This window comes from Carassius carassius, chromosome 45 (assembly GCF_963082965.1).
Source record: "Carassius carassius chromosome 45, fCarCar2.1, whole genome shotgun sequence".
Lineage (NCBI taxonomy): Eukaryota > Metazoa > Chordata > Actinopteri > Cypriniformes > Cyprinidae > Carassius > Carassius carassius.
The window spans coordinates 8543183-8557805 of record NC_081799.1 but is presented as its reverse complement, the minus strand read 5'-3'; the positions used below and the strand labels follow the sequence as shown (position 1 = coordinate 8557805).

Below are 14623 nucleotides of genomic sequence, written 5' to 3'. Positions count from 1 at the left end.
GTACAGTCTCCTCTGAGATCATTGCTGGGAAATCCCAACATGTTAATCATAAAAGAATGTATTTGAACACAGAAAATGACACGTTTCACCTTTAACAAACCAACTGGATCTAGATGTGGAACATAACGCACAATCAGCCTGATTATTGGGTTGTTATCTTGCCTCTGCTTTACAGCAGAGAGTTTGTGTGTTTGCCAGGTTAGATATCTCTCACTGTCGTGACAGATGAATGACTAGCTAATAGATAATGGATTGCTGTCTGGGAAATGGTGTTACAGTGAAGGATTGTGATGGAAGAACTTACAACATGAAGTCCTGCTCCCAGCATGGCTGGTCTCCCCTCACAGTGATGGTGGTACTCTTCACATTTTGCACTTTCAGTGTCACATAGGCATTGAATTTATCTACAAATAAAGCAGAAGATACATGTTTACATGCAGTTTATTAAATCAAAGCAACTTCATTGGATTGGACTGAAACCCTAAGTATTTTAAGACCACAATTAAATCTAAATTGTTGTGTGACTTCTAGTCCAGCTATGAAGCCATCTTTTGCCCTTAGTTCAAATTATGTATTTAATTAATTAATTAATTAATTACTATTTGTTTTCTGCATGTCATGTGCAGGGCCACCCAAGTGTCAACATAGGACAGAAAATAATACTTGTCAAGCCATTTGACTCATCCTGCAGATTTGTACTAAAAACATGATTGATACAAAACCTCAGATCATTTACAGTAACTTCAAATGTTCTGATATTACTTGCTAGAAACCACCAGACCTAGCCAACCATCCACAATAAACTAGTGTAGTGTTTATGGTAATTAAGCACACTTCTAAAGTAATAGTATTGACCAAACGTGTGCATGCTGGTTGGTCAAGTTTGCTTGGGATTCCCAGAGCACATGTGGCAGGACTGTGACTAAATAAAGCCTGAGCAATAATGCTGTAGTGCTGAGTGAGAGTAAAGATTAGTGTGATTCCCCTCCTCCCCCCACAGAGCCCTGACCTCCATAATCTCACATGAGATCCTCAACAGAGGGAAAAAGCATCAGTTTAGCATCAGAACTTTATCAATTTATGCCAAACATAGAATTTAGACCACAAGATGAGATTTTACCACTATTGTCTATACAGATTCGAACCGTAATTTACCGGTCTTGTTAAAATCCAGTTTCATTTTGTTTGGGTGTTTTATAATTTGGGGTTATAATTAGCACCATTGCCTATAAATGTTTGCTTTACTTCATACTTCTGCATGTTGAATGAACCACATGACTTTGAATTGGCAGACAACTTTTGTTTCAAATATGAGTAACAAGTAAAATCAAATAATATAGAAATAATAATCAAAGGATATGACAAACTACAAAGGTTTTCCTTTTAATAGTTTAATTGTTTTCAGGAGTTTTTTTTCTCCTTGATGTCTGGGCGGTTGTACCACCTTGACATGTCTGACTCTCTACCACCCAAAAAATACAAAAAATTATTTTAGATCAGAAATAAAAAACAGAAATGGTACATTCAGGTGACTGTATATATGAATTACATTTTAATGTATTCCAAAAATAAATGAGCTTTATGTCAGTGGAATATTTTCAAGTCAAATTCATAAAGATGGCCCTTCATAATAAAGAATACAAACGTGTATGCAGACACGTAAACACACATACGCACTAGTGTCGACTGCAGAAGGATTACTGAGACAGTGACATAACCAACACTATTAATTTCCTGTTTGCCAGCGATGGGGGACGGCCAACACGTGTCCGATGATATGGTCTGCCAGCCACTGCTCTCCTCCCACCCAGAGAAAACCAGTGGTCTTGCGTTCAAAGACATATAAACATTCAGAGATTTGACAATATTACTGTCACACAGGCCACTATAAAGATCCAGAGCAAGAGAAACATTACATGATTATGACATCAGCTACAATGACATGCTGAGTCTGTCTGGAAAACAGTAAAAATAATGTAGTTTCCTTATTGAAGTCCATTACATTTTCTAAAAACAAGAAAGCCAGGATAACTATCTTTACTTATGACTTTATTAAAGCACTGCTGGATGTCCTGCTCATGAGAAGTGTGAAAGGGTCGTCAGCTGTTAAAACAGATTTGATAAACTTGTGTTTGTTCCCTTGTTTCAACAGGTCTCCACAGAGACAAAGACAATCAGGCCTCTCCACGACAACAAAAATCAACACGAACCAGTTCAAATAAGATATGGGGGCAAAAATACCATCCAATCCATTCACAAAGATAAAGAGACCGGCTAGAGTGAGCAGGTGGTTGCCCTGCTTTAGATGACCCTATATACTTAATACATGTTCCTAATCGTATTATGCATTGGTGCATTCAGTTACTCTGATTTAAAATACAAAACACAATAATATTTATTTTCATCTGACTACATCTAATCACATTTTGAAAGACAAGCTTAAAAAAGATTAATTGTGAACAGTCCAAGAAGACCAAAATCATTCATTTAAGAAATAGTTAATTCAAAAATGAAAAGTTGCTGAAGATGTACTGACCCTCAAGCCTTGATGAAAGATGTAGATGATTTTGTTTCTTCATGGGAACAGATTTTGAGAAATGCAGCATTACATCACTTGCTCATCAGTGAATCCTCTGCAGTGAATGGGTGCCGTCAGAATGAGAGTCCAAACAGCTGATAAAAACATCACAATTCACACCCCCTTCCAGTCCATCAATTAACGTCTTCTGAAGACAATAAAATGCTTGTGAAGATGGTTTTCAAGATTTTCACTGATGTACTGGAGTGGTGTGGATTACTTGTGGATTAGTGTGATGTTTTTATCAGCTGTTTGGACTCTCATTCTGACGGCACCCATTCACTGCAGAGGATCCACTGGTGAGCAAGTGATGCAATGCTGAATTTCTCCAAATCTGTTCCCATGAAGAAACAAACTCATCTACATCTTAGATGGTCTGAGGGTGAAAACATTTTCAGCAAATTTTCATTTTTGGGAGAATTATTTGTTCAAGAATGTAAAAGTAGGCATGTTTGATTTCTCAAAATAAATTAATTAGCATAATATTCAAAACATAAAAGCAAAGTTTGTTTTAGAGTAATGATTGATTGACAAGTGAGTACTAAACTGTTAACAAGACAGACTGTTCAAAATTACCTATTTGAAGATTTTCTGGTAGTTTTGGGGCCACTATATGGCAAAACAATGCAAATAACAAAAATGAGACAAATTAAGACACAACCAATCCAAGCAGTGAACTGCCACTGAAATCCATTCTCTGCTATTGCTCTAGCCAGGTGGAGGTTGGGGTAGACAGGAACTAATCAATCCAGCAATGAGTGTCTCGAGAGACAAAACTATGACGTTATAGGCATCACACCTGGCCAGATTATCAGAGAGCCACTTTACATTCAGATACCAATTAAGGATTCAGCACATCTCCTGATTATCTATTATGTCAGGTAGCGTAGGAGAGAGGGAGTTGGGGAAAGCTACAGATGAAAAACATAATCAGGTGAATAAAACTGTAAAATGTGAATTTAATTATATTAGTCTCATATAGCCAAGACTTTTGACTTTTTGGACTTTTTTGGATAAAGTTTAGTCCAAATTTAATCTTATTCTGAACAATAACCACCTACAGAGACCCTGACTGACATGAAAAACATCCAACCAGAGATTGTTTAGTTTTTATTTGCCTTTAAGTGACCGGCTTATTCTGAATTACCCGACGCTACAAAAAAAAAAAATTCACAAATAATATAACACCAGTGTTCTTCAACCAGCTGCACAGAAAAATCACAGAGAAATTAGCAGAAAACACTTCTAAGATGTCTGTATGTAACATGGATCTCTAATTAACTTGTTACGAAGTCAACCAACAAAACTCTGAATATCCTACTTAAAGCAAAACTTTCAACTTTAAAACTTAAAGTTTCATGGGACCATGAAGGTTTTATTGTTTTTTTTTTTGATGACTGCACCACATGTCATCATTCATTATTGACTGTAGTTGAGTTTTCTGTTAAATTAGTCAAAGGTAGCGTACAATCGAGAGCTGACATCTCCGTTTCAGATCCCTGATGAATCATGTATGAGGAATGGGATGGATTTGAGGTTTGTATACGCAGGTTCACACGAGGGATTCTTCTATGTGGGCAGTACCTGTACATGCTTTTTGCAGTTTATGCTACATTAACAAAGAATTTACGCTAACAGTGGTGGACTATAAAAATATTTTTAATGAAGCTATGCATCATGTCATGAGGATTTTTTTTCTCAACAGATACAGTGCAATTAACATTCATAGTCCCCCTATCATATATGTCTTAATACATTAAAAAAAAAAAAAAAAGTGTCCATAATTTTGGGGACTTTTTTTTAACAGGAGTTCTCCCCAAGGCTGCAGTTATTTTATCAGAAATATAGTAAAAAAATATAATATTGTGAAATATTATTACATCAAATTACATACATTTTGTGCAATAAAATGTGTATTCCATTATCTTAATTAATGAGATCATGAAACGGTATGGATATTTCTCACACAATTACTGACAAATGCTGATTAAAATTCTTGTTTCCTTCCTTTTTTCCTTAATATACACATTCCTGCCCTTCTTGTGCATGATTCATTTGTACATAAAAAAAAATAAAAAAAAGTGCAACTTGTTCTGCACGGAAACCACTTTTCTTTCTAAGCTGGTGTCATAAATTGAATGATTTTTGATTAAACTTTAATGAAACTTTTACTGAAACTTTTACTGAAAGTTATATGCAATGAGCAAAAATGCTAACATATGAATATGAGAGACATGCGTTTCAGAGTATTACAACGCAAGTTCCATTTACAGTTATATGGCCCAAATCTTTTTGAAATGCACTATGGATTTCTGTTTAATATAGGTCACACTTTTAGAGGCAGGATAAGCCTGGCTCTGGCCGAACAATATTAGTGGTTTTAGAGAGGTAAAGTAAACACTCTCCAGCGCTGGAACACAAAAGAGCCACCTGTCACAGACAGAGGCTGACAGGCGTATTCTCAAGCGACTGTTTACTCTCTGATACAATAGAGTCAGTGACACAGTACTGCAGTCTGACATGTGCTGAGCTGCATGTTTGTTTAAGTGATGGCACAAGAGCGATTGGGAAATTCAGGATCGGGTGTGATCTGAGTGAAGAGTGCTCAAGAGTCCCAGAGGGAGTGAGCTGGCCACTAAGGTCTCATTCAGATAAACCGGGCATTGTCTGCTTTTACCATGCAGGGACGGACTATTTGTAGAGATTGTTAATGCAGAATTTAATGGAAATGAGATATAAATGTACTCAAAATATCAGCTCATTAAATCATGGTCTTCTCAACACAAAAGATGTTTTGGTGTCGTTTTGGTTTGTGTCCATACAATGAAAATGAGTGGGGTCCAGTGTTGTTGGCCTTTTTTCTTGCAATTGCAAGTTTGTATCAGAATTCTGAATTTTGAAATCAAAGTTGTAAGATATCGACATCTCAAGATGTTCATGTGCTTTTTTCGTAAGTCGCAAAGAAATTAAGTTTTTTGATGAAAACATTCCAGGATTTTCTCCATATAGTGGACTTCAGCGGAGACCAATTAGTTGAAGGTAGGGTTGTGCCGATAGACGATAATATCGTGTATCGACGATAGCAGATGTCTCTGTCAATAGTCAAGACTATATTAGGCTCATTCTCCTATTAATGTATTCAATTATAATAATAATAATAATAACTTATTGTTTTTATTTTTATTAGGTGGCCTATTATAATTTGGCTATCAAACTGCCTAGCTATGTCACTTCAGCACCACATTTCATACACACACACACACACACACACACACGCAAATGAGGATTAGAGCCTGTAGCCGCTGAAAAAGTCTCCATCCACAAACAGATGTACATCGTCTGCAGATATAAGGTATTTCATTGCACTTTAACATTTAATCTGAATGGCCTATATGTGTGCAATATTTTAAACGAGCCTTCACTGAGTTTAATGCCACAGTTATGTTAGACTACATCTCATTCTTGTTTCTGTAGCGGTGCATCGGTCTCATCATGAGGCGCACAGCAGTTCAATTCAACTTTACTCCAAATATATCAACTTACCTGTTTTGAATACTTTATCTTTAACGTGTTCGTTGATGTCCAATATTAGTGTTAAACTGTTGGACTTCAAATGAAACTATTGATTTTCAACGTTGACTGATTTTACAAAACATTTAGACTGATAACTTTCGTGCACAGATGTGGCAGATTTGTCACAGGACGCGCGATATGACAGTTGCGTCCGACTATATATGAACTAGCTGTTTTAAATACAGTATTTTTATATTTAACGTTAGTTTATCAGTATGTTTGAAAGTATATTGTTTCTATTATTGGTGATTCCATAGGCTCTCTCTCGCGCACCTGCATGGTTTAAAACACCCAATAGTTATGCTATGACAAGAACAAAGAGTCTCTCTCGTCTCTTGCTCCACCCATGCATGATAATATTGTGTATCGTCGATCACACAGGCTGACGATATGACGATTTGAAAAATGACCATATCGCCCAACACTAGTTGAAGGTCAAAAATACAGTTTCAATGCAGCTTCAAAAGGGCTCTAAATAATCCCAGCAGAGGAATAAGGGTCTTACTCAAGAGCACTTCAGCCATGAGTATTGAGGGTTGAAGAGAGAGCTGTTCATTCACTCCCTCCCAACTACAACTCCTGCCAGCACTGGGACTTGGATCTGCATCTTTCGGGTTTCAAGTCCAACTCTCTAACCATTAGGCTACAGCTGCCCCAAGTGTTAAAAAGTGTATAAAGCTCTGCGATGCACGTCTTTATCAGGTGATATTGGAAAGGTCACGTGAAACCTAGGCAAAAGTACTGACCCAATGTTTACTAAGCAAACTTCCAAAAAAAGTCAAATGCCCTTTACAAAAATGGATGGAGGAAAAAAATTCCACCAAGATTACGTACTGTGTGAAGACCATTTGTGGTTATAAAGTGTATAAATTATTATTTATTTTTTTAAATGACCGATCGTTTCTCCAGATAAGCCCCTTATTCCTCAGATGGGATCATGTAGAACCCTCTGAAGCTGCATTTTTGACCTTGAAATCACTGGCCACCATTGAAGTCCACTATATGGAGTAAAATCCTGGAATGTTTTCCCTCATAATTATTTTTCTTTGTGACTGAAGAAAGAAAGAAAGACATCTTGGATGACATGGGGGTGAGTAAATTTTTTATCTGGACGTGAACTTATACTTTAAGGAATTAAGTCTAGTGTTCAGAAAATACTATCAAAAATTTGTTAGTTTAAAACAAGAAAAAAATGGGGTAAAAAATTGTCAAGAAAATGCCAATTTGGTAAGAAAAATTTCCTTTAAAAAAAATTTCAAAGGCAAAACAAGATTATTTTTCTTGCCCTTTTGGCAGATTTTTTTTTTCATTTATTTATTTATTAAACAAGACTTAATATCTGAAGTAATTTTGCTTGTAAAGAAAATGTATCTATAAGAATATTTAGATATTTGTAAAAGAAAACAAAACAATTTTTTGCCGAGCATGTTGTGGACAAAAATATATTTTCTATTTAAAAAAGGACATGACGGTGAGGACAATTTTCATATTTGGGTAAACAATCTCTTTTTTTTTAAAAACTCATTACAGATCTAAGCATTGCTCAAGGCACAAAATCTTAGATTTACATATGGGTTTACAGCTTCACACCTCCCTTAAACTCTAGCCAACACCTATATTGTGAAAATAAGCACAGTGTAAGGCATCCTGTGACATCCCATTACAATCCAAGAGCTGCTGCAGAGCTTTTTTGTACCTGTAGATTATGATTTTCAGGAAAACACAGTACACACAAGTCACCTTCCTGTCCAGGGACACAGTAGTCGGGCTAACAGGATCGAGGTGAAGGCCAACAGTGTGAGGATTTGCAGATAGGGAGGGTGTGGGGATTTGGGCTTAACCTACACTGATCTTACACACTAACTCACAAGCTACAAGCTCTGGGACTCAAACAAGATAAATGGCATGAGGGCAGAATCAGTTATCAAATGAAACCCTGAACTTTCAGCAGGAGAATCAAGGTTTCTGAGGAGAACCAAGTATATCATGTAGATGTAACGTGATGTGAAGTACTGTGATTTGAGTGGTACTGCATTAGTGTAAATTGTACCAAAATAAGTCTCAAAATCCCACACAGTTCAAGAATCATGAAACCTAGATGATTTACATAAGATATCAATGGCCCAGAGAAAACTGAACATTGTTTGTACATAATTCTGAATTGCATTTAAAAGAACAGAAAAACAAGTTAGATTTTGCTTACCCGGAGGTCCTTGGAGTTTGGCTTTCTTAACTGCAAGAAAAAAAAAATAGTAGTCAAAGACAACATAATTACATAATCATGCTAAGAGTTACATACTGTACAGTGGCACAAGTTTAGGTAAAAAATATATAAACACAGAAGAACACAAAGGAAGATAATATTTTAAAAGTCCTGGTGACTTTCCATTACAGGTGCATCTTTTCTTTTGTAATTTAATAAAAATAAAAAAGCAAACTTTCTTATATTCTAGATTCATTGCATACAAACTGAAATATTTCATGAATTAAATTTTTTGTTTTAATTCTGATGGTTATGACTTACAGCTTAGGAAAATTAATTCAGTATCTCAAAAAATTTGAATATTCCATTTTGAGCTTGATTAGTTTGATTAATTTTGAGTATAAATACTGGGTACCTCTTGGGCTAGTTTAGAACAGGCAATATCAAACATGGGAAAGACTACTGATTTGACAGTTGTTCAGAAGACAATCGTCAACACCCTCCACAAGGAGGGTAAGACAAAGAAGGTCATTGCTGAAAGGGCAGGCTGTTCACAGAGTGCTGTATCAAAATATATTCATAGAAAGTTGACTAGAAGGGAAAAGTGTGGTAGGAAAAGGTGCACAAGCGACATGGACGACAAGAGCCTTGGGAAGACGGTCAATAAAAGCTGATTCAAGAATTTGGGAGATCTTCACAAGGAGTGGACTGAAGCGGAGTCAGCACATCAAGATTCACCACACTCAGACGACTTCAGGAAAAGGGCTACAGCTGTCACATTCCTAGAACCAAGACACTCCTGAACCAGAAAAAAACATCAGAAGCATTTCACCTTGGGTAAGGAGAAAAAAGAACTGGACTGTCCAGTGGTCCACAGTCCTCTTTTCAGATGAAAGTAAATTTAGCATTTCATTTGGAAATCAGCGTCTGGAGTCTGGAGGAAGACTGGATAGGCACAGAATCCAAAGTCCAGTGTGAAGTTTCTGAAGTCAGTGATGATTTGGGGAGCTGTGATGTCTGCTGGTGTTGCTCCATTGTGTTTTATCAAGTCCAAAGTCAATGCAGTCATCTTCCAGGGGATTTTGGAGCACTTTATGCTTCCATCTGCTGACAAGCTTTATGGAGATACTGATTTCATTTTGCAGCAGGACTTTAGCACCTGCCCACAGTGCCGAAACAACTTCCAAGTGGTTTGATGATGATATTACTGTGCTTGATTGGCCAGCCAACTCACCTGACCTGAACCTCACAGAGAATCTATGGGGTATTGTGAAGAGGAAGATAAGTAACATCTGGCAAACAATACAGAGGAGATGAAGGCCACTATCAAAGCAACCTGGGCTTCAATAACGCCTCAGCAGTGCCACAGGCTCATCGACTCTATGCCACACCGCACTGAAGCAGTAAACTGTGCAAAAGAAGCCCCAACCAAGTATTGAGTGCACAATTAAACCTTCTTTAGAGATCTTGAACATCTCGGTTTTGTAAATCTTTTTTGATTGATCTATGAGAAAATATTCAAAATTTGAGATACTGATTTGAGATACCTAAGCTGCGAGTCGTAACCATCAGAATTAAAACAAAAAAACTCTTGAAATATTTCAGTTTGTGTGCAACTAATCTAAGATTTAGATTAATCTCCTATTAATATAAAGTTTGTTTTTTTAATTAAATTACAAAAAATAAAGAACATTTCCATGATATTCAAAAAATTTTGAGATGTGCCTGTATATGAACCAGTAAGCACTCAAAAGAAAATAAATCATACAGGTTTGGAACAACAAGAGTGAACATGTGATTTTTTTATGTATTTATTTATATTTTTTAAATGTAAATAAATATAAATATTTATTTATATTTATTTTATCAACAATTTCAGTGCACTCTGTGCTTGATTTAATCAGTAATTTAAAAAATATATATATTTAAATACTAAACATAAACATAGTGATGAAGACACTATATTCAAGTTACCTAATACATAATCCTACATGTCCTATATACTGAATGATGGAGTCACATGTTTGTGAAATCTTGTCTTAACAGCCACACAGACATTACAAATACATAGTGAATTTATTTACTGATTTTTGTTTGTTTGTTTGTTTGTTTGCTAATATTTTCTTTATTTGGTCAGTTATTTATTTATTGTTTGTTTGTTTGTTTGTTTGTTTGTTTGTTTGTTTGTTTGTTTGATTACTCAGACCAGAAGAGTGAAGGGAAAGCAATTCAAAAAGTAGGCTTGATCTCATGAAGCACCTAACATTACCTAGTTGGTTAACACACATTTATTTAATGGCTTGGATAGATATCTGACTACAAAAGACTAAAGTATAAGCTAAATGCCTTCCAAGACTGACAGCAATCCATTCAGAAAAGGTGGTTTGACAGCCAAACAATAAGACTGATCGAGTAAGTTTGAGAGCCTGATAAACATACATTAGAATGGGCTGAAAATTCTAACCAAATCTGAAATGTCCAGCATTTTCCAGCAAAAGTTAGCTTTGGTTGTAAACAAAACAAAAACAAAACTCAGAACAACAACAACAACATGATCCTTCATAAGTAAAACTCTCAAAAGAATGTGCTTAATATAAGCATATCTGAAATGATACAAGTTTTACAGCCAAAGTTATCTTTTGTTGTAAAACAAAACAATAAAAAACAAACAGTAAAAAAAAAAAAAAAAAAAAAAGCAAAAACGTTTAAAAGAACAGTCTGAAAATAAGCATATCTGATATTATCAATGTTTTCAAGGAAAAGTTAGTTGTAAAACAAAACATAAAAGTAATGTGGTAGAGCATTGTGTTAGCAGAGTAAAAGGTTGTGGGTTCGATTCCCAGGGAACACGTTAGGTAAAAAAAAAAAAAATGTTAGCCTGAATGCACTGTAAGTCGCTTTGGATAAAAGTGTTTGATAAATGCATAAATTTAAATGTAAATTAAAAAAAAAACACGAAAGCAAAACATTGAAAAAGAAAACAGCAACAAGAGTAAAAAAGAATGAGCTGATAATTATAAGCATATTTGAAATTCTCAATGATTTCTAGAAAGGTTTTGCATTTGTTGCACTACAAAACAAAAAGAAAAAACACAGTAACTGGAAAAACAAAACAGAAAAATACTAGGGCTGTAAAATTAATTGTTTCCAAAATAAAAGCATGTTAACATAATATATTTGTGTGTGTCCTGTGTATAAATATACACACATACATATATTATGTACACACTTATTTTAAAAGTGATTTTACAGCCCTAGGAAAACTAATTAAAACCATATGCATCACATTTGTGGTGGGGAGGCAATGTAAAACCCTTAAAAAAAATCCCTTATTGCCGAGTCCCTGTGTCTGGAAAACCAACCCCATTTTGAACAATACTCCTGTCTCTGTTTAAGACCCTGCCCATGGCCATACAATAACTATTATGGGATTTAGCTGTGATTTAGGGCAGATTACTTCTGATAGCTGCTTGAGCCCGTGTGCTGGCCCGTGGCTGGATGGATATGCCAGATGGATGCTGGGATTGGACGGCAGACCGCGAGACATCACAGTGGATTACTAATGCATATTGCTGTAACCTCTCTCTGGATATCAGACAAGACATAGCGCACACAGGAACACAAGCCTCGTGGGGCATAATAATGTTGAGATTAGGACTGAGAAACAAAGGTTAACAACACAATGAGGAACACGAATGCAAGAAATGTGTTCCCAGAAAGCAACTCTGACAATCACTGTTCAGTGTGTTTTGTCACAGGAAGTCTGTGCGATGAGAAATATCAGAATGTGTGATTGTTTTCCACATTTCTAGCGGAGCGGAAACAGAGGTTAGGTTTCTTTAAGGCCTTGGGGAATGGGTCAGCGTGTCAGTGGAAACTCATTGACTCATTACTGTGGGGTGCTAATAATGGAAAGCAATGCATTCGTTTAGTTTCAATCCTTCCTGAAATGGTGTGTTTAGACAGAGGGCGGCTGGACTGGAACTTCCTGTATGCCACCTTTGTCCAATCTACTGCATTTATTTCCTGAATATACTTGTGAACTTTTCTGCAAAAATAAAAAAAGGTTTAAACCAGCCTAAGCTTAGCTGATACCAGATATTTTCTCATCCTGACCAATCTGAAAACTAAGAGACCAGCTCAGACCAGAAAAACAGCTTGGTTGGTTTAGGCTGGTCTAAATATATATTTTTTTTTTTCCGAAGGGTAACTAGTAGTGGTCTATTTAAACCTCTTTCTCTCCATGATTTTCTGAATCTTTTTCTCCTTACGGCATTACAAAAATTCCCAAAATGTTAAGTATTAAACATACATATACATATATATATATACATATACATATATACATATACATATATACATGTGTATATATATATATATATATATATATATATATATATATATATATATATATATATAGAGCTGCAACTAACGATTATTTTTTCTGTCGACTACTCTAACGATTATTTTTATTACAATAAATAATTAATCTAATGTTCTTTTTTTGATTAGCTAATGAATCCTTTGGATAACTTTACAAAAAAATATAAGTACAACTTATAATATAATATTTCAACCTTTATTCATTTTCAACCAATGTGGTTGAAGTTTTTACAGTATACAAAAATAAAGAGGCAAAGAAAATTATTTTGCTATGGTAAATATGAGTTTACGATAGCGCTTATAATTAAACCACAGTAGCCACAAATTTACAGTTGTCTGAGACGTCATGAAATGTTCTTTAGCATCACAAACCATAAATGTAGACAGGGTTCTGCTATGGTTTAGCATGGTTTCCATGGATCTGGAGCTGATTCTGGGTAGCTTGTGACTGTTGTATCGCAGCGTGCTGTCTTTTAAGGGGCCGTTCACATATTGCATCTTTTGCACGCTCAAGTTTGTTATTTCCAATGTAGGCGCGCGGTATGCGCGCTCATATTGGAAGCGTCGCGGTCGCGACACGCACGCAAAAACAGGCACATCCGCACCGCATCGAGTTTATTAGACACTTAATAATATCACATCAGTTTGTACTTTTAGAATCGCCGAATCTGCTGCAGTCGTTCCATCACATCTGCAGCAGAGACCTGAATCAGTTGGTCACCAGATCACACGGTAACCAGTTAAACCGTAACACCGGAGAGTGCCAGGATGTTTTCCTCTGAGGTGCTCGTGCATCGCAGTTGTTCTGCCGTGGTACACCATATCGGTTTTGCAAAGGGAACAAATAGCCATTTTATTTGGCCTCTGTTTGAAGTATTCCCATACTTTTGATAACAGTGGTCTCAGTTTTTGTGACAGAATGCAACTTTCTCCATGGAACCTAATAGTAGATGGTATATGGGTCTTTTAATAATAATATAAACTTGCAAATAGTAATATTGTGAAATATTATATTCTAACATGCTGATTTGTTCAATTATAACTATTATTGTGCTAAAATATTAATATGGTTCTTATTATTAATGATGAAAACAGATCAAAAGAACACCATTTATCTGAAATTAATTACTGTAACATTATACATTTCTTTACTGTCACATTTGATAATGTATCTTCGATAAATAAAACTTAATTTCTTCTTTTTCATACTCCACACTTTTTATTTTCAATTATTGTAATACTCCACAATATTAAATTTTTACTGTATTTTTGATCAAATAAATGTAGCCTTGGTGAGCATAAAATAATTCTTACAAAATTGTATTTAAAAAAAAAAACCATAATTATTGACTGGTAGTATAACCCAGGAAGTGGAAACAGCCGTGACCAGTGTGAATCGTTTACTTTCGACCCTGCAGCTAGTGAAGAGGGTGCTGGATGACTGGACGGAGAGAGCAACAGATGGACAGAGGATTAGATTTTCAATCCCCCCACTCACTTCAGTGTCAGACACTCACTCACTCTATACCTTTGGAGCACAACAATTAAACTTAAGGAGTCATATCATGACATATCATAAATGTTTATTCTTTTTTTCCCTCCTAAGGAAGGTTTCTTCTGACATTTAAAATTAAAGAGTAAATTATTTGCTGTTGGGGTTTAAGTGGATGTTTTGCTAAATGTTACATTTACCTGATTTTCAAAAAATATGATGGATAAGACCACTTCAAGATAAATTACAATATAATGTAAGTTTCTTTTCTTATGTCAGTCTGCCACAACATTCAAACCTGTTTTTCCTTGCACAATGGGATGCTTCCAACATGAAAAAAAGTATAACTGTGACTTTATATTTCACAATTATGAGTAGGAGTGGGCGATGACAA

General features: G+C 35.6%; 1 protein-coding gene across 5 annotated transcripts in view; it reads right to left on the bottom strand.

Moving 5' to 3' along the window:
- Positions 1-14623, bottom strand: part of unc13bb (unc-13 homolog Bb (C. elegans)) — a 100838-nt gene that overhangs the window by 74930 nt on the left and 11285 nt on the right. For all 5 annotated transcript variants that reach the window (XM_059540072.1, XM_059540070.1, XM_059540068.1 and 2 more), the window contains exons 2-3: positions 8355-8384; positions 305-404 (exon numbers count right to left, since the gene is read on the bottom strand). In XM_059540072.1, the coding sequence (XP_059396055.1) occupies positions 305-404; positions 8355-8384 (130 nt within the window). The remainder of the gene's footprint in view (positions 1-304; positions 405-8354; positions 8385-14623) is intronic.